This window comes from Squalius cephalus (genome assembly GCF_949319135.1).
Source record: "Squalius cephalus genome assembly, chromosome: 21".
NCBI lineage: Eukaryota > Metazoa > Chordata > Actinopteri > Cypriniformes > Leuciscidae > Squalius > Squalius cephalus.
Genome location: NC_137142.1, coordinates 33,611,931 through 33,633,920, shown reverse-complemented (window position 1 = coordinate 33,633,920; position 21,990 = coordinate 33,611,931). Strand labels below are relative to the sequence as shown.

The window sequence follows — 21,990 nt, the reverse complement described above, 5'->3', positions numbered from 1 at the left end:
AAGACCGAATCTTTTATCGAGCCGTTTCAGAGACTGAGAGAGAAGAGCTGATGCTGCAATGGATATTATGAGAAAATGTAATGTAGTAGGAACCTCCAAAACAAAATTAGGGACCTTTAAAATGGCATAATTGGGGCACTTTAAAGTCATCAACATGAAACGCCATTTGCAGTCCATTTACCTCTGCAATGTGCTGACGGGAGGGTCCACAAGTCTGGCACCAAACTGGAAATCTACATTGATTCAAAGTCTAATCCTCACCTGACGGATGAAGCATCTGTGTGTCTCAGTCCTGATGCTCCAGGGACGCGGAGTTTCCTTCTGGGAATACTGATTACACAGTGTTTGCTGGGTAAAATACACCTCTTCTGTTAGCAGTCGCACGAATGGGACGAGCGCTAGCCTGGAATTCTCAATCCTCAGACTCAAATCAGAGGAAAGCCAGTGTTTTTCCTGCAGTGAACAGCGTTCGTCTCGAACCAGAGCGTCCCGCTGACAAACAGGACTCGTGTGTGTGTGTGTGTGTGTCGGTGAGAGGCGTGACCTCACAGTTATCTCCGTCAGTCACGGCTGGCCATGCGTGAACTTAAAGAAACCGCAGTCGCTTTGAGGGATCAGAATCCATCATAATGTCAGGGGGTGCAGTGACGAGTCAACTACTGGATTAGAATAGTTATGGAGCATGATGCAAAACTTTTTTTTTTTTTTTTAATCATACTTGCCTTTTTCCAGTAGAAATATCAAAAAAAAAATATATATATATATATATATTTTTTTTTTTTTTTTTTTTCAGTTTTCATTTTAGTTTTAGAAATTGTTAGAAAATGTTGTGCTTTTATATCATTACATTAAAAAAAAAATCCTTAATGCTTTAATTTTTATTTTAGTAATTTTAGGTATTCAACGTAAACTGATGAAAAAAACTTTTTTATTACAATTATTTGTTATTCCAGTAAAAATATCATTTGATTTGATTTCCAGTCATTTGTTTTAGTAATTCACTTTTTTTTTTTTTTTCAGTTCTTCAAGTTTTGTTTGTTTAAGTGTTTTATTTATTTTAGTTAACAATAGCAACACAGCTTGAAGCAAAACTGCCAAATGTATTAATTGCATAAAGTTTAATTTTCCTACTTCACTCTTTCCCCGCCGTTGACGGAATTTTCCGGCGTGTTTTTATTTTTTTAAACAGGTTTTCACTGTTATACGGTATACGGCTTTTACACATCTTCTGAACAAGTACAAAACCTCCGGCTCAAAACACAAGCAAAAAGGGAGAAGAAACAAGTGATAGAAGCATTGCTTATGCCAGTGGTCTTCCCTATTTCTTTCATGAGAGCCACACTGATGGGACAAACTCAGTAGGAGAGTGAGTTTTACTGCAAAGTATCAAAAGTTACATCCAGTCATACATACCGTGTCTGCTTATCAATCTGTCATCCCTGAACATACAGCATGCACTGCAATAAATACAAAAGGGCGAAAAAAAGAAAAAAAAATCTTTATGCTTGACCAGTCAAATTTGTAACTGAGACTAGATGATTTCCATTAATGACAAAAAAAGCAGGATTTCCAGAATATATTTAATGACCTTAAGTAATTTTTTTTCTACATTAGCAAATCATGTATCTAACCATTCCGATTGATGAATCTGAATCTATTATAGTTTGTGTGAACGCTAAACATGTGATCGGGTTGATGTGCGCGTTTATATAATCACAAGCTTCAAATCGGAATAGATTTTTGGACATGCGCTCACTGGACGAATATACAGAGTTTCCTGCTGTTTGTGCATAATAACTATTCACCTACATCGGTTCTTTATTTGTTTTAAACAGCAGACTTAATATTTATCCATTTCTAGTCATAATTTGGAGACGATGAGCGTATGAACCGTTGTGCCGCTGCTTATATTTATTATCACGCAGTAAAAATGCCCAAAACCAGTCGTCTGTGGATGAGAGTCTGAAACAAGCACTGGTGGGCCGTTGTCCTGCTCCACAGACGCAGTGAAAAGAGAAGTTTAGAATGACGGGACACTCAATAATAAGACTCTTTATTCAACAAGAATAACGGATCGTTCCGCACGTCATTCGTCATCCTTTCAGTTTCAGTTTTCAAGGTGTCCTCTCGATCGGATTAGAAAAGGAATAAACCACTCCTTTCAATCCGATGGAAATTATTTGTAATAGAGCTGACACTGACTTTTTAATGGGTTATGTTATAGCCCTAATTCTTTTTAATGTTTTTATGAAGTATCTGTAGTGACTGCATGATCATATCACTGTATTATTTACCGCCGTGCGAGCCACAAATTAAAGCTTGGCGAGCCGCGCAACGAGTGACACTGGCTTATGCTGTAGTAGTCTTTGACAAAAACATGATTGTCTCAGCTTTTTCTTCGCCACATTCAAGTGTTGATAAAAAAAAGAATGCATGAAGCAAGAATAAAACTTTTTTGTTGTTGGTTAAAAGCAGAGGGTCTGTTCTTTCTTTTGATATATTGCATGTTCAGATATTAATACAACTACATATTCTGGGGGCCATGAAACTTTTGTGAAAATGATCAAAAATGTTGGCGGTGGCTGGCAACGTAAAGCGGCTCTTGTTTTGTTTGAGCGAGTAGGAGTCCCTGAGGCTTATCAGGTCATGTTTATTCGTGATGCAGGCTGTTGATTGGCTCATTTAACACTAACAAGATTGGCTCTCCTTGGCGGTGAGCTGGAGTGCCGGTTCTTAATTGAGAGCGGCCGTTGAGTCACGCCGCATATTGAATATTGGCAAGTGAGAAGCTCGTCAGCTCACGGAGCCTAATTACCTATTATCTTCATCAGAACAAGCAAGAAAAAGCCTCTTCTATTGTGCTTGTATGGCACTGTGATACAGGTGATGCTTATCTTTAAAAGGTGAATCGGTTTAATCATGTTTAGCTTGATCTGACACTTTGTTAGAGTAACTAAAAAACGAAATGAATTATAGAATAATTCACCTTTAAAAAATGCGTAGTACTTTTAATTACTGTTCATTTTAAATTGCTGCGATGCATCTTAAAATAATGATATGCTGAGGTGAAATTAGCACATAACTTTTTAACAATTTTGCAAAGGTTATTTTACTATTTAAAGCAAAAATGCATCAAAAAAGTTTCTAGGGGGCATAAAAATGTGCTTAATTGTCATGCAAATAATGTTATAATACCAAAATTATTAACTTGCCTAAAAATGTGTGTAATTTTCTGTATGAAAAATATAATGTCTTATTTTTCCGTTAAATGTGACCCACATTCATGGAAGTTTTATTATTGCTGCTTTTGATGAACAGACTTTTTGTCACTCTGAATCTTAAATATGTTGTTGTGTTTTCTCTGGGATATCAATGATACTCGAATACCTTTCAGTGTCTGTTGTTTATTTCACATTAACACGTAATCTCAATCCACAGTCAAGAAGAGGAGTCATCTTCATCATCTAGTGAGGAGGAGGAGGGCGATCAGCAACAAAACGAAGAGCTTTACGGCAAAGTGGTGTGTGTGGATGGGGTCGTCACTAGCGACAAAAAGAAAACCACATGGTATCCTGCCCTGGTGAGTCTCGGCCGCAGGACACAGAACAGAAATTAAGCCAATATCGAATGTAAAATTCTACATTATATGCAAGTAAAAAAATTTAATTAAATAAATGTATGCATAAAAAATAAGCTTCATAAGGTGAAATGTTTTAATTTCATTTAAATGGAACCAAACAGAATATATAAAATTCGGTAACACTTTACTTAAAGCCTTTATGTATAATGCATTATAAGTGTATTTTTTATGCAGTAATTATGCCTTGTAATTCACCTTATAATGCATTATATAGTCTCATAATACAATATAATAATTATCTAATCACTGAACACACCTTTAGAAAGTATAATACATTAAAACACATGATAAACAACCAATTTCAGAATCTGCAAATGTTATAATGCATTTTAACTTTAGTTACAATTATTTATGAGAAGATATAATGCATTATAATGTAGCTTGATGACGCATGAATGAGTGTGGAATCATGAGAGTTGTCGTTTTCACCTCCACATCCGATGGAAAGCAGTCTGACGGGACTCATGTTCATCATGTTCATGGATGAGCGAATGTGTTAAAGGTTTATTAACGGTACTGTGGTTGGAGCCGGGTGGAGTCGAGAGCCTGGGAAATTTTACGCTGCTGTTTTAATTATGCTTAAATGTTGCAGTCGGCTGCTTTCATTTTGTTAATGTTTATTTTATGATTAAAATTACATTTGTCCGCCTCCTTCCCTGAGCTTGAACTTTGTTACAGTTACGTTTGATCACTTAAATTCACATTATTTCATCTGGTTCTAATGAAACAGCTGGGAGTGCTGAATTACTACTCATAAAGGCCAGTTTATCTGACCAATTAAAATTGTGGGGAAACACAGCTCAAAACAATCACACTAAAATACATGTGAGTGTGTTGAAAGTTGTTATAACGTTACTCTGTGCGTTCGCTCAGCGTCTGGATGAGACATCGATATACTACATCGATATTAGAATATCATATTAATAAAAGCTAGATGACGTGTGTTGCTAAATGGCATGCAGTTCATTTTTAAATATATTGTATGGCAGAGAAAAGTCAATTATGAATAAGCTCTTTCTGATTATCCTGTTAGCAACGGTACAGAATAGTGTCTCTATACAATTGAAACTCGAAAAATTAGAATATCGTGCAATAATTCAGTAATTCAAATTAAAAGGTGAAACTAATATATTTAGTATATGTAACTATATACATATGCATGATTATACTTTTCAGAGGGTCGACATTTCTGTATTTAAAATCCTTTTTTTAATTGATTTAATGTAATATTCTAATTTTATGAGTTTTTGAATTTGGGGTTTTCATTAGAGTTCTCAACGGGCCTGAAAATTACAACCCGACCCGACCCGGCCCGTGGCTTTTAAAGCCCGGACCCGATGTAACCCGACACAAAAACATGAATTATCTGCCCGAACCCGGCCCGCGGCCCGACGCCGCGTCGGATTTTTTTTTCTCTCATACACGTATTATCATGACCAGCAGATGGGAATTCAAATCAACCTTTAATGTTCATGCCTTTTAACAATACAAACAACTGAAACAATAAACTTTAAATATATAAATAGGCTGTAGTAGCGACGGTGAATTCACCTGCGGCAAGTTTACTTCTCACCAACTCCATCTTCTCCAGACTAAAGGCGTGCACGCAGCGGCGTCAGGTCTGCCGCCGCCCCTCTCCATGATGCACGTTACACGCAGCAGCAAGACTTTCTTTACGGTGAACAGCAGCGATGATTAATAAATGTTTTTTTTTTGTTGTTGTTGTTTTTTTTTACTGAGCGGAAAAGATTAAGCCCGAGGTCCGACCCGACCCGAGTCATTTGATTATATTTTCGACCCGAACCCGGCCCGAACCCGCGGGTCCCGTCGGGTTTGTCGGGCCGACCCGACCCGTTGAGAACTCTAGTTTTCATAAGCTGTAAGCCATAATCATCAAAAGTATAACTTCTAATTTTTCAAGTTTCATCACTGTTACTCGTGATAAATCAAGAAAACAAGAGGTTCAAACAAGACTAGCCGTGTTGCGCTATATACCCATGATTAGTTTTCTGATTATAAAAGTATCACACTTCTGCTTTAAACATGATGAACAGTGCAGGTTTCAGAAGAGAGTCTTCCTCCAGGATTAATGCATCTGTTCCTTTCTGAAGTTGCACATATTGAGCGGCATCATTGATGTAGGCGGTCGTTCTCTCATTTCTTCTACATCTGTCCCTCGTTTACATGCAGTAGTGGATGATTCACAGGGTCACAGCAAACCCGACACTGGCCCTTTAAATATTCCTGGTGGCTCGTGTTCCTCCAGAGATGATGTTCCTGCTCTCTGTCCCCTCCTCACGGCTCTCGCTAGAATGACAGCATTGAGAGAGGAAAACAAAGCCAGTGAATGTCTGTGGTGTTTCTTGAAGCCATGACAGGCTCCTGATCTCTGCTCGTCTGATCTCTGTTGTACAGTAACCTCAGGTCAGGGCTGACATGTGGGAAATAAAGGCTGGATCAGTTAGGATTTTGTATGTCCAATATCCAATGTGTTTTGGATGTTCAAGTCATTTTTTGTTTTTCACAAAACATGGTCATGAAAACATCAGGGAATTTTTTTTTTTAGGCCTGCATTTTTTTAAATTACATATTATTTTCCTTAATGCACAGCTCTAAAATATTCATACTAAGCTTTTATCAATCTCAGATTCAATCTCTTTAAAATAAGAGGTCAAAATTTGGAATAATTATGTATAAAAATACAAGGCTGTATTTTTGTGATACAAAATACAGTAAAACTGTAATATTGTGAATATTATTACAATTTAAAAGAGCTATTTGAATAGATTTTGAATGGTAGTGTATTAAAGTTTTCACAAAAATATCCCAGACAGCAACATAGTGTCGGCCCAGATTCAAGACTGGAGTAATGATGCTTAAAATTCAGCTTTGATCACAGAAATAAATGACATTTTACAATATATTCACATAGAAAACAGCTATTTTAAAATAGTAATAATATTTTTACTGTATTTTTGATCAAATAAATGTAGTTTTGCTGGGCAAAAAAGTCTTAATTATTACAAACGTAATTATTACAAACAACTTTAAGTTCAAATAAGTTCAAATAAACCTGTTTGCCTGGTATTCATTTCCTTAGGTGTAAAAGGTTGGTGCAAAGATAATGCTTTCTGTGCCGAACTCTCATCTGTCCTCTGTTTCTCTTTATTTTTTTTAAAGGTCATCTCTCCAGACTGTCATGAAGATGTGACACTGAAAAAAGACAACATTTTTGTCCGCTCCTTCAAAGATGGAAAATTGTGAGTAGCTTTCAGATGAAGTTATTTCAGTCCGTGCTTCTACTTTTAGCTCTCGAGGTGCAGAAGGAGTCAAGCTGTGAAGGCATCACGAGTGCTGTTGTTTCTGTTTATAGCTGTGATTTTATCAAACATCCTTTAAACACACTGCAAATGATGGAGGACGTCACTGCTGGGCATCATGTAATGGAGGAGCCCGTGATGTTTCTGTGGGGTAAATGTAGTTAAATGCCCGTCTCGGGTTAACCTCCCCCGAAACCAGTTTATACTGCCGCTGCTGAAGGTGGAACGACAGAATTGGTCTTATTCAAGCGCTGTGCTGAGAAATGTGTGGTTGTGGAGATATTTGTGTTCTACCTCAGGGAAATAAAACCTGTGAGTGCCGCGATCATACACACCGAAGCTTCCTGATGACTCTCTAAATAGACAAAACTCTGTTTCTAATGTTATTCCCAGTGTTCGGATTGGTTTTTCGGCTGGTTACTCAAAACAAAATCACCCTTTAGTTTCTGTGATATTCTCGCCCCCTATATCCTCATTCACTACTCCCTACATTAGTCCACTGGTATAGTATATATTATATAGGGCTGGGTAAAAAATATCGAATTCTCGATTTTAATCATTTCACATTTTTTACAAACCGATATTGATTCCTAAATCCCAATAATCGATTAGTCATCCTGTTTTCAGTTGATGAATGAATGTAACATTGTTGCGCGCATCCCATCCAATAAATCACAATAATCTTTGTGCTTTGTTATTATTGATATGAAACAAAGTCTCAGATTTCAAATTATGTCCATTTTCTTATGAAATTCAAAAACATAAATAGCGTTTTGGCGCTGTGGCGTGAGATCGCTCTGGCTCAGCTCAAGAGAAGCACATGATCTTCTCTTCGCCTTAATAACACCAGTTACAGCGCGAAATAAACATGAATGAGCATCTGAAAGTGTGTTATAAGATAGAGTACAACTTATCGAAGTCCGTATCATATCACATGGAATCGCTCGATCAGTGTTTCAACCGTGGAAAGACGTTAAACAATGTCATGTAACGTCACATTTACCTCAGAAAAAACATATCCAGTGACCATAAACTCGTCAGTCAGCTAGAAAAATTAACTCGAGAGGAGCATTTTGTTAAATATATGCACTATATTACATATTCATAATAATTTTTAATGTTCTTCCATATTTAATGCATGTTTGAATAAATTTGGAAAGTTTTTTTATGACAGCCACCATTTAAATGTTTATGTAATTTCATATAACTTTATTATTATAAAAATACATAAAAGTGTAATTTAAGTGTTTGAATACAAATCAGTTAATTTTTACCTTCAATATTATAGTAGGCTAATGAAGCCTATAGGCTACAACTGACTCCCATAGTTTACAGCATTAGTTAAGAGATTTGTTTTCCTTGAGAAAATTTGCCATGTATTGAACCTGATATCCAAAATAATCAATATTGAATCGAATCGTAATCGAAATCGAATCGAATTGCAAGCTTGTGAATCGAAATCGAAATCGAATTGTGAAATTTGTGTCAATACCCAGTGCTAATAGTATATAATATAGAGTGAATGAGAATGAATGAGTGAATTCGGACACTGAGTGCCGTTTTTGCATAGTTTCTGCTTGCTGTTTAATAATCATTTGTAATGGAGCAAACTGGCAGCTCCAGTTGTAATAAAAAAGATTTGTCTTGAACTCTGTCATGGAAACTATGTATATACATTAATAAACAATTCAATAATACATTTTAAAAGGAATTTATACCTGTATGATATTACGCTGTACCCACATTGGACCAGCGGTTTGGTAAATGGATGGATGGATGATTCGCCATCTTCTGGTCAGACGCGGGAATTCATTCGTCATTCGCACTCTCACAGTGCATTATGGGTATTCTCTAGTTGTTGAGCGTAAATTGGTTGTACACTCATGATTGCGGTGCATTGTGGGATTGAATGAGCGCACTCGATAACGTCCACTATGATTTCGGACACTACTGCAAATGGCTGTTCCCTCAAATTGTGCCCTATTTAAGGGTATAGGGGGCGATTTCTGACACAGCCTATGATTTGAGTGCCTCATTCAATGCTGTGTGTGTGTGTGTGTGTGTGTGTGTGTGTGTGTGTGTGTGTGTGTGTGTGTGTGTGTGTGTGTGTGTGTGTGTGTGTGTGTGTGTGTGTGTGTGTGTGTGTGTGTGTGTGTGTGTGTGTGTGTGTGTGTGTGTGTGTGTGTGTGTGTTATATTCCAAAGTTTAAAGTCAGCATGAAACACTTGCACTAGTCGTTTCTTCCCTATTGTTAAACGCTTCTGAAACGAGAACCAGTGTTAATTTCGTTGACGAATAATTTTCGTCATTATTTTCGTCAACAACATTTTTTCTCAGACGAAAACGAGACGATAACTAAATAAAAAATAGTTTTGAATGACAAAAACTATGACGAAAATCTACTGTCATTTTCATCAACGAATAAAAACTAGACGAAAATGTTAGATAGTGACGATTTGGGAAGCGATCCAGTCTGATGTCCTGCATTTGTGGTAGATGCGCACAATTGTACTGAGACGTGATCTACCCAGCGGCACACGAGTTGGCATGCGCTGCATGTCTCATAAAACGTTAAAACATGTACACGTCTGGGAGAATGAGTAGAGCAGACATGAAGATCTGAATAAGAGTGACGACGCAAAAAAAAATAGCTATATTCGGTACGGTTTTCTGTGCGCACACACCCGACCCGAAGCGTGCAGCCATGCACATAGACACCTATGTACAGAATTGAGCTCTCTTTCCTGTCTGAATGGACAAATACACAAATATTATGTCTAAATGTCCGTTTTTGAGAGTATTCACGTAAATTATGTCGGTTATGTCTTAAACAGTTGTGAGTGTATCTATGTCATTGGACATGAACCGATGTCTTAAAGTGACAGTGGGTAATAAACCTAATGCGGTCTGTGTCCTTAATATTGATCAAGCAACAAAAGAAAAAGAGAAAAGCATTCACTGCTCGCTTTAATAAGGATTAATTATATTTAATTCATACAAATAAATATGTCTGCTTGAAAGAATAGAGAATTATGTATGCAAAAGACTGTTCTACTTTAGGAAAAGTGGTTTTATTTCATTTTAAGATATTTTTTAAGTTACAGTAGTTTAGATCTGTATCTGTATTGCACGTTCAGACTTTAAAATCATTCATATTAGCAGGTTAATATATGTTTTCTCCGGGAGTATATGGGTTTGGAAATTTTAGAGAAATTCTAAATAAATGCATTTAAATTGAAACCCATTATATTTTAGTCGACTAAGTCTACTGTAGATTTAGTCGACTAAAATCTTATTGTATTTCGTCGACTAAAACTAGACTAAAACTAAAACAATTCAGATGACTAAAATATGACTAAAACTAAATGGCATTTTAGTAAAAAAACTATGACTAAAACTAAATCAAAATTTGCTGTCAAAATGAACACTGACGAGAACAAATGTTGGGCGGGGCTTGGATGGTTGATGGTTTGCTATTGGTGGATCAGATGTGAGTGACAGGTTGCCCCGCCCTCGTCATCAGAGAAGAGACACTGCGAGAGGGAGGGGAAGTTATTCTGATTACAGATGAGAGCTTGACTTCTGTCTGCATCTTCACTGCTCCCTCTAGTGTCTGCTCTGGGAAAGTAATGACATCACTGCCACATGTAGATTTATACATATTGATGAACATAAACATGTCTTCTGAGCGTTAAAGACCTCTTAATTCCCTCGATATAAGCAGTTTCAGAAGGTATTTGGACACTCCTGTGTGAACGTGAGAAAGTAACTAAATACATCCAATAAAAATCCCCATCATGCAGCATTTGAGCACAGTCACGTGATCTAATGAGGGACCAGATTGTCCCACAATATATATAAAGTATATTGTCCATATACTTTCTCAAGGACATGCCTGGTTCATGTTCCTACACTGTAAACTAAAACAAAGATTTTTAGAGTATGTTTTCCATTAAAAATACTATTTCAGTCCTTCTACATGTTGCTTCTTTGTAATAATTTGTGAAATTTACTGTGATAATTGTTTATACACAAAATATTTTTCAGTGTATACGGTTGCTCGTGTCTGTACAATATTCTGGCACTGAGAAATGGCCTGTTGTGGGATTTACATAATCACAGTTTTTCCTTAAGATAAAGGTTTTATCATCAAATTTGTGCATTTTTAATGAACCCTTATTGAAGTCCAGTGTGACGATGAAGCTGATTTGATGGACATCGGGAATAAACATGCCATGTTCATGTTTTTGCAGGGCATGTAATGCAATTAATTCAATAAAAACATTGTAATCGATAATCAATGGCAACCATGATGATTTTTAAAATCAGAATGCTGTTTCATACATGCAGTGTGTTGAATTATGATCAGTAATTGACTTAAAGATGATGGTTATTCATTATGTTTTCTCATATGTATGAAGCTCTGCTAACAGCGTTTTATTTTATCTTGCAGTTACACAGTTTTGCGGAAAGACATTCGCGTGCTGGATGAAGAGAAAGCTCCCAAAGCGGACACTGGACTCAAACCAGGTGAGAGCAAGAGCGCCACCTACAGATCAGAGTGTGTTTAGGGCCGGTTATTATCGTAACTAAAACCATCAAGAACTTTGGGAACACTGGGTCTCATTACTTGATGTTAATTAGTGCATTAACAAACAATGAGCAATACATTTGTTACAGTATTTATTCATTTTTAAGTTATTCATGTTAGATATTAATCGATACAACGTTTGATTTTAATAATGTATTAGTAAATATTAAATGACCGTATTTTTCATTGTTAGTCGATGTTAACTAATATTAACAATTGGAACCTTTTTGTGAAGTGTTACCAAAACATTCTCATTACTGGAAATAAAATAAACATTAAAAATAAAATATATGAAAAACTTAAACTAGTTGCTCATTTTTATTTACTTTAACTTGAAGTACTGAAATAACTAATACTATATAGACAACAAAAAAATACGAACAATACTATTTGTAAAACTTTAACTAAAATTAAAATGACTGGTTTTCACTAAAATAAAATAAAAATTAAAAAATACTTCCGGAAGCAGGGAGCTGAACGAGTGGATGACATCTGGGGACAACGTTTTTTAAAAGTGAAAAAAGAAAAATGACACACATTATAATCTCACCGTCTCTGTTTGTGTGTTTCACAGCACTAGATGCAGCGTGGGACTTTCAGCGTAACGGCACTGTGCCCAACACGTGGAGGACGGAGGTGAAGGATGAAAGCTCAAGCAGTGAGGATGATGACGAGGAAGAGGAGGAGGAACAAGAGGAAGAGGCCAGCGGCGAGGAGGAAGAGGTGACAACAGAAACCATGTGTTGGGGAGAAACGTCACTGAAAGATTCACACTGAATCAGGGAATCTGCGCTGATCACAGCCCTAATGCTTGTGTTGATGTAGTCGATAGGGGACTGTGCGATATATATGGTCTAAAATAATATCGTGATTGTTGTTTTAACGATGTGCAATCTGAAATTATCAAGTATGTCGCTCACTTTACAAAAACACACATAGAGAGTTGCATGCATACCTTATGTGATGTAATCTAGTAGGTTAGAGGCTAGTGCACGCTGTCATTGTGGGATTTAGTCTATTAAAAAGCATTTAAAATGCACCCAATATTCAAGATAAGGGGGCAAAAAAACACTGTATGTCTTTTATATTTATATCATTTAATATAGTTCATCAATATCACATGACGAGTGCCGTTTTTTCTCCAAATATCAGCTTGATTACATATGTGATATTGATTTTATACAACAGTTCAATAAACGATAAGTTAAAATTTAGTGGCTTACATTTTAGACACAATATTGGCTGTTTTTGCTCTATTTCGCCAACAAAAATAGTTCCAAACAAAGCCACAGGACTGTTTCGCACGGTAGTGAATGAACGAATCGTTTGAACAAATGATTCAATGACTCACTCATTAAGACAGTCAAATGCTTCGTTCCTGAATGAATCAGCCGTTTGAATGAATCGGTTGAACTTGCTCATTAACAGTGACTTTCTGTAACCTACTGGTGGTTTTAATTTCACATTTAAAGCATCTTTTCATTTTTTAAATAATTTCAATGTATCAATATTCAACGTTTTATGTTTAAAACATCAAAACATTATTTCTTTTGTTGATACTGATTACATTTGATTGTAACAGCCCTATTATGTCTTATTATTCTAATAGAATTTATTGATTAAATGAAAGAATTTGACACAGAAGATGATGCATACATTTAATGAAGTTAAAAATGGCTTTATAAAGTTAATAATGCCCAAAAAAAGGTAGAAATCAATTTAAACTTATTGTAAAAGATCATTTCTGTCACTTCTGCGAACTAACCACCGCACAAAATATGAAGAATATCAAAAACTTTAGTAGTCGGCTTTCCACGGCAGCCCAAAACCTGCCAACACAATAACACACTCTGAAAAATATCGTCTAATTATCGTTATCGAAAAATCCCTGAAAATATCGGAATATATTTTTTTGTCAATATCGCACACCTAGTAGTCGATACAGTGGCGCTTTCACCCCTACAGCACGAGCTCCTGTCATCAGCCGCTCTTTAACTTGATTTATTGACCACGAAATATCACCTTTGGAGCTTAAGCGGCGTGTGTTTCTTCATGAGCGAGTGAGAGATGAACAGCTTGTGCGTGTGTGATGACAGGTTTAACTGTTAACCTTACACTGTTAACTGTTCGTGTGGAATGAAAACTACTGACGTGTCTGTGTGTGTAATCTAGATCATAGAGGAAAACCACAGTCTGCCACAGAAAGCATTGTTGATTCAACGGTCTTGACGATACTAACCTTAACCACATCTTTCATTATTGTGACCGTTTCTCAGCTGTTTTCATAATAATGTGGCTTTCCCAGTCACTAACAAGATACTCTTTCTAACAAGAAACAACAAAACCAAGCAATTTTTTCTCATATTGTGTACAGTTTTATGGTCAAACTTAGGCAAAAATCATCTATTCTTGCTAAAGTGAACTTGTTCTCGCTCTCAATCTAAAGAACACCGGAAGGTCTGATTCATTTTAGTGAATCGGTTCGTTTAATTGATTCTTTTCACAGAAAGACACACTGAATCATTTGAAACCATTTTATGTTTTCCTTGTGCATCAAAATAATTTGTCAGTTACTGTTATCAAGTTACATTTAGAGGGTTTGTAGGATTTTTCTTATTCAGAAATGAATACTTTTATTTAGCAAGGATGCATTCAATTGATGAAAATTAATATGATTTTTCAAAAGATTTCAATTCCAAGTAAATACCGTTCTTTGAACTTTCTAGTCATCAAAGAATCTTTAAAAATTAAATATGTAATGGTTTCCGTGAACATATGAAGCAGCACAACTGTTTTCAACATTGATGATAATCATAAATGTTTCTTGAGCAGCAAATCATCATATTAGAGTGATTTCTGAAGGATCATGTGACACTGAAGACTGGAGTAATGATGCTGAAAATTCAGCTTTGATCTCAGGAATAAATTATATTTTACTAAATATTCCTTTCTGTATTTTTAATCCATCATTGGGGAGTGTAAATATATTCTCCCTCTAAATAGTTTGTGTAGTGTAAGGCCCGATATATTGGTCCAACACCGGTTCGCCAATACACAGGGAAGGTTATCACGTGTTCTGTCCTCACTCATGCAAAGTATTGGTTGGTTAAATTTACAATACATTAATCATGTATTCTCTCGTTAATTCATCTGACTCCATAAATGAAAAGGTTCTAAGCCATCTTTGGATCATTAATTGTGAGCGAATGTTTTACTATTCCTTTTAATCATTAAATGAACAATGTCAAAATCAGTTATAATCACATGTAACAATTTAATAGTTCAGATATCAGAGATCAATTCCACAATCAATTCAAATATCTAGAACATGGTTATACATTGGTTACATCAAATAATCTTACCTAGCTTGTACCTGAGAGAGAGAGAGAGAGAGAGAGAGAGAGAGAGAGAGAGAGAAAAAAACCACCTATTCCATTCGTGTCCAGCAAAGAAGAGACCAGAGAGCTGGAGCACACCTTCCTTTATCCCCTTGACCAGGTGACATGGGGGATGGGGGAGACCACCCTCAAAATGACTTCTTATTCAACAAAAGGGGGGTGGCATTATCTGGACCAGTTTTCTCTAAACTTCTATAAACCTTATTTCCTTTTATTTTATCTATCTGGATATGAGATATCTGTACCACTCACTTTGAGACATTTCAAATGACACCAAAAACATAACAGTCAATGATAAACATTCACATTAAACCATATTCTTGTGTGAGTTCTTCGTTTGTTTCTGAGAGGAAGTGAACCTCACTTCCTCTATGGGGGAGGTCGAATGTTAATTAGCTAGCAGGGCCCTTTTGTCTTAGACCCCAACCAGTATTTTCAGTCTTACAGTAGTTAACTACTTTAGTTTCAAACAGAGATCACGATTCTCCAAAATAACATGTAATTTACTTAGACTGCAGCAACTAACATTTTGTCAAAACTTTATTTAAAATGAATTATTTAAACATGAAAAGAGTGAATGATTCAATGACTCACTCATAAAGTCTCTACTTGTTTCATCACTGGACGGATCTGTGTTTTTGAACAAATCTCTTGAATGAATGATTCAATGACAAACACATTTGAACAGTCACTTGTCTCCACCTACTGGTGTAACGGTGTAACAAATATAATCGTTATTTGAAGCTCCAAGTTACTTTCAAAAGGTGATTAGCTCTATTATGATCGCTTCCATAGACATCAGTGTTTATATCCAAACTATAAACTTTTCACCCAGCACTTTCTGTGATGACACCCGGCTCTGTGTGCGTTTGTGTTTCCTGTATGCAGGAGGAAGTGGAGCCGTTCCCAGAAGAGAAAGACAACTTCCAACAGCAGCTTTACAAATTTATGGAGGATAGAGGTGAGTAGTGTCAGTGTTTAGTATTATTTGTGTACTATTGTAGTATTTATGTTTTGCTTTTATTTTTTACTTCAACTTTAAACTTATGTATTTCTGTTTTTGTTCAAGTTTTTAACCTAATATAAATATTTTATATAATTTCAGCTTTATTTCAATAACAGAAATTGATTATGATTAGTTTTAGGGGGAAAATGGAAGCGTTTTTCGTTTGCGTTTTTCATGTACAGACGACAACATTGTCAAAACGATCCCCGTTTACAAGGATCCGCGGGAACGACTAAAATCGCTGTATTCTGCTGCCAGGCCAGTAGATGGCGATGTCACTTTGTAAAGAAACACTGAGCTCCTATATACCTTCTGTAGCCCCGCCCCTTTTCAGCGCTGCGCTCGTTGTCTTTTGTCTTCCGGTCTGTATTTTCACAGTGATTTTGCGTGTTTATGAATGAACGGCTCGTTTTAAAATCTTCCCGATCTACTGACATTTGTTAAGTCATCTGCTTTAAACATTACAGTCCTCATGATAACTTTCGTTAACTTTACATTAAGTAAATCCACTTCAAAAGCTAATTACTCCTGGACAGCAATGCCATAGAAATATACAGAGCGACCGCAAAAACGGAAGTTCAAAGACAATATTTTAAAGATGGCTGCGCGCTTGTTTCTCTGGCGCATAAGGTCTATAGACAGAACACGTAATACGCATGATGTCACCGTTTTCACAAATTCGTGTTTTTCTAGTCAGTTCTCGTACAAGGTGCTTAAAGTGCTTGAAGTTGACTTTTTTTTATTTAAGTCCTTGAAACCCATATTTATAAAAAGGTACTTGAAAATGCTTGAATTATTGAAAGACAATAGGCTATATTAGAAAATAGTGTTTAATTTTATTGATAAAACATTCTTTTCACATTGATATAGAGCTATTTCACATGGCTATAAGCATGATATTGCTCATATAAATATTCAAGTATATGATACAGATTTCATTCTTCTGATCAATCATATATTCATGGGAGAAAAAATCAGTTTGAATAAAGAAAGTGATATCTTTGTCCTAGTATCCTTTCAGTGGTCAAAGTTACCGCAGCCATTGCATGTGCTGCACTTTATTTGTGCCATTTTGTTTTATTAGTTTTTTATTTATTTATCTACTTACCTTTTATAGAATTTGAAAGATAATAAAGATATTGTTTTATAAGTGAGATAAAGTCCTGGAATTTCATTTGACAGTATCTGTACGAACCCTGTGAGGTTCACATGGAGACCATAACGGAATCATTTAAAAAACGTGTACTTTGAAATACGTTTTCAAAAGTTTGTGTTTTCATGCCTTAGTCGTGTAAATGAACGACCAAAACGCATAAAAAGTTTTCCGTTTTTAGTTGAAAACACTGTCGTGTAAACGGCCCCCATAGTTAGCGGTAACAACACTGGAGCTTGTCATCTTGTCAAGTCGCTCTGGATAAATTGTCAGCCAAATGCATGAATGCAAATGTGCGTATTTTACTCTGAAACTCACACTAACTAGCTTCTTTTCGTTTTTTCAGGAACTCCTATCAATAAACGACCCGTGCTGGGCTACAAGAATCTGAACCTCTTTAAACTCTACCGGCTCGTGCACAAGCTCGGAGGATTTGACAATGTGAGTTGTATTTCTGAAACGCCGCCACAATCTGTTGTTTTGTCTGCGTTAGCTTTCACTCGCTGAGCAGAACGTGTTCCCTCCCTGTGTTTCAGATCGAGAGCGGATCTGTCTGGAAGCAGGTGTATCAGGATCTGGGCATCCCTGTGCTCAACTCCGCAGCCGGTTACAACGTCAAGTGTGCCTACAGAAAGTACGTGCATCTCCGCGCTCAGGATGACAGTGACAGCAAACATGAGTTGTTCGAGTTACCACAAACCTTTGTGGCTTAGAGAGCAAGCGCTGTGTTCACCGGCTCTGTCTGTTAGCTCTCTCATTCTCCCGAGGCGATGACAGAACCGTGTGGGGAACAGTTGTACACATCCTATCAGAACCTATAGTGCCACCAGCAGTTCCACGTTTCATGCTCATTTTGCCTTTCTTTAACCAGATTGCTCAGTTTGGATCAGATCATCTGGATACCAAAAGTTACTATTGAACGGTCAAAGTTTAGAATAAATTTGACTTTTAAATGTTTTTTGAAGTTGTCTCATGCTCAACAAGATCAAGAAAAGAAAAAATTGTTAAATATTAATAAAATGTAAAACAGCTGTTTTCTATGTGAATATATAGTAAAGTGTAATTTATTCCTGTGATCAAAGCTGAATTTTCAGCATCATTACTCCAGTCTTCAGTGTCACATGATCCTTCAGAAATCACTCTAATATGATGATTTGATAATGTGTTGTGTGCTGATGCTCCTGCAGGTACCTGTACGGCTTTGAGGACTACTGCTCCTCCACAGGGATCACGTTCCGCATGGATCTGCCGTATAAAACGGGTGAGAAGACGAGTGGGAAGAGTGAGGAGAACACTGAGGAAACAGTCAGCGGAGGAATCAGTGTGTCTCTAAGTACAGAAGAAGAACAGAAAGCCCTCAAAGAACCAGAGACCTCCAACACACAGCATGTGCTCAAGGTACTAAAACATCATCTCAGGGGTTTCTGCTATGGCTTACTACTCATATTACTCATACTACCCACACTAATACTACCCACACTAATACTACCCAAACTAATACTACCCACACTAATACTACCCACACTAATACTACTCATATTACTCATACTACCCACACTAATACTACTCATATTACTCATACTACCATACTAATACTACTCATGCTACCCAAACTAATACTACCCATACTAATACTACTCATATTACTCATACTACCCAAACTAATACTACCCACACTAATACTACTCATATTACTCATACTACCATACTAATACTACTCATGCTACCCAAACTAATACTACCCATACTAATACTACTCATACTACCTATACTAATACTACCTATACTAATACTACTCATACTAATACTACCCACACTAATACTACTCATACTACCATACTAATACTACTCATACTACCATACCAATACTACCCATACTAATACTACTCATACTAATACTACCCATACTAATACTACTCATATTACTTATACTACCCACACTAATACTACTCATACTACCCATACCAATACTACCCATACTAATACTACTCATATTACTCATACTACCCAAACTAATACTACTCATATTACCCACACTAATACTACCCATACTAATACTACTCATACTACCCATACTAATACTACTCATATTACTCATACTACCCAAACTAATACTACCCACACTAATACTACTCATACTACCATACTAATACTACTCATACTACCCATACCAATACTACCCATACTAATACTACTCGTATTACTCATACTACCCACACTAATACTACTCATATTACTCATACTACCCAAACTAATACTACTCATATTAACCACACTAATACTACCCACACTAATACTACTCATACTACCCATACTAATACTACTCATATTACTCATACTACTCAAACTAATACTACTCATACTACCCATACTAATACTACCCATACTAATACTACTCATACTACCCACACTAATACTACTTATACTACCCACACTAATACTACCCACACTAATATTACCCATACTATTACTACTCATACTACCCACACTAATACTACCCATACTATTACTACTCATACTACCCACACTAATACTACCCATACTACCCACACTAATACTACCCACACTAATACTACCCACACTAATACTACCCATACTAATACTACTCATACTACCCACACTAATACTACCCATACTAATACTACCCACACTAATACTACCCACACTAATACTACTCATATTACTCATACTACCTAAACTAATACTACTCATATTACCCATACTAATACTACTCATTCTACCCATACTAATACTACTCATACTACCCATACTAATACTACCCATACTAATACTACTCATACTACCCATACTAATACTACCCAAACTAATACTACTCATACTACCCATACTAATACTACCCACACTAATACTACTCATACTACCCATACTAATACTACTCATACATAATTCAGCTTTGATCACAGGAATAAATTACATTTTACTAAATAATGACATAGAAATAATATTTCACTGTTTTTGCTCTATTTTTGATCAAATAAATGCTAAAGGCGTGAGCAAAAATTGCAATTATTCCTAACTTTTGATCGGTAGTGTGTGTATATATAAAAATGTGAATTTAATATATATATTATTATTATTTTTATTTTATTTTTATTTTTTATTGGATATTGGATATAATTGGACACTCCCTCACTAAAGTGATGCTAATCTGTAGCTGTGGAAGCATGTGTAAAAAAAAAAAAACCATTTATTTATTTAATTATTTGTTTTTATTGATCATGTGAAAATGTAATCATCGGTTTTGATGATGTCTCCCTTTTTGTGCTGATCAATACTCCTGTTTTTTTATAACATGTTCAATTGATAATTATCTAAAACATATTGTCACCATGTTTTAGCAACCTTACAGTGTGACTTAATACTTCTTCACTAGCCGCTGCTAGGCAGTGTACAGTACACACTGTGGAGAGAACTAGTATTGACTTTGAAAGACTTTAGACAAACAGCTGTGTATTTTGTCTCGCGGCAGGATCGTCTGACCTCATGTTTATTTATAAGTCATGCTTTTTTTCCCCCCAAACACAAGCTGCTGAAACGAAAACACTGATGCATTTACAGATGTAGCTAAATCATAGTTTAATTAGGGTCAAATCATATTAATTCCAAGATTATAACGGTGAGGGTGACGTGTTATTTCTCCTCAGGAGGAGAAGACCGAGACCACGGCACCATGTGAAGATAAAGCGGATATCAGCAGCGTGAATGAGGAGGAGGAGGATGATGATGATGATAACCACGCTGATGAAGAGGAGAATGATGCAAACGAAGAGGCCAAAGAGTGCGGACCGACAGCGGAGAGTAACGTCATGGAGAACGTGAAGGAGGAGCCGTGTGAGGAACCCGACAGCAAAGATCTGTCAGGGTAGGTGTCTCTTCATCTCTGAGCTTCAGTGGGGGAGAGAGAGAGAGAGAAACGGAGATGTGCTCAGAGAATGATGCATGATAGGCAAAGCCGGAGAGAATTTGGGAGAAACGATCAAAAAGTGAGATCATGACAGCACTTAATAATGGTGTTATGTGGAAACATTTGGCTGGTTTTGATGGTGGATGCTGCTGTAGTTTCTCTCTGGTTGAGTCTCATGTCACTCGCCCGCTTATTGAAACTGCATGTTGGCCGAAGCGTGTGCCTTTTTAGCTTGCTTTCTCTCTCTCTCACACACCCTTTTTCCATCTTATCTTGAACCATCCCACATGTCTCCAGCAAAAAAGGCCTCCATTCTAATTTTCGCTGCACTTTTTATTGTTCCCGTCTGTTGGAAATAAGAATATTTAAATGATCAATGTCACGTGTGAATTGCTGCGAATTTCATTTGTTAGATATTTCATTAATTCTTGACTGGTATATCACCGCCAGCTGGTGATGGAATAAAGCTAAAGTTCAATTTCTTTAGATTAAATAGCTTTAAAATAAGTAATAAATATAAATACCGCAATGTATTGTGTGTTTGTGAGCGGGTTACATAGTCAATTATGTCATCATACGCCATCTTTCAAAAGTTTGGCCTCGGTTTATTTGATCAAAAATACTGTCCAAAAATTTTTAATATTATTAGAATTTCAAATAACTGGTTTCTATGTGAATATATAGTAAAATGTAATTTATTCTTGTGAGAAAAGCTGAATTTTCAGCATCATTACTCCAGTCTTCAGTGTCACATGATCCTTCAGAAATCATTCTAATATGAAGATTTGATGTTCAAGAAACATTTATGATTATTATCAATGTTGAAATCAGTTGAGCTGCTTCATATTTTCGTTGGATACATTTTGTTCAGGATTCTGTAATGAATAGAAAGTTTAAAAGAACAGAATTGATTTGAAACTTTGTAACATTATATACATTTTTACAGTCACGTTTGAA

General features: G+C 36.2%; 1 protein-coding gene across 3 annotated transcripts in view; it reads left to right on the top strand.

Moving 5' to 3' along the window:
• arid4b (AT-rich interaction domain 4B) overlaps positions 1–21,990 on the top strand; it is a 92,608-nt gene that overhangs the window by 54,538 nt on the left and 16,080 nt on the right. For all 3 annotated transcript variants that reach the window (XM_079855665.1, XM_079855664.1, XM_079855663.1), the window contains exons 8-16: positions 3,439–3,580; positions 6,821–6,900; positions 11,414–11,490; positions 12,126–12,274; positions 15,838–15,910; positions 17,455–17,549; positions 17,645–17,742; positions 18,296–18,506; positions 20,774–20,991. In XM_079855665.1, coding sequence (XP_079711791.1) covers positions 3,439–3,580; positions 6,821–6,900; positions 11,414–11,490; positions 12,126–12,274; positions 15,838–15,910; positions 17,455–17,549; positions 17,645–17,742; positions 18,296–18,506; positions 20,774–20,991 — 1,143 coding nt within the window. The remainder of the gene's footprint in view (positions 1–3,438; positions 3,581–6,820; positions 6,901–11,413; positions 11,491–12,125; positions 12,275–15,837; positions 15,911–17,454; positions 17,550–17,644; positions 17,743–18,295; positions 18,507–20,773; positions 20,992–21,990) is intronic.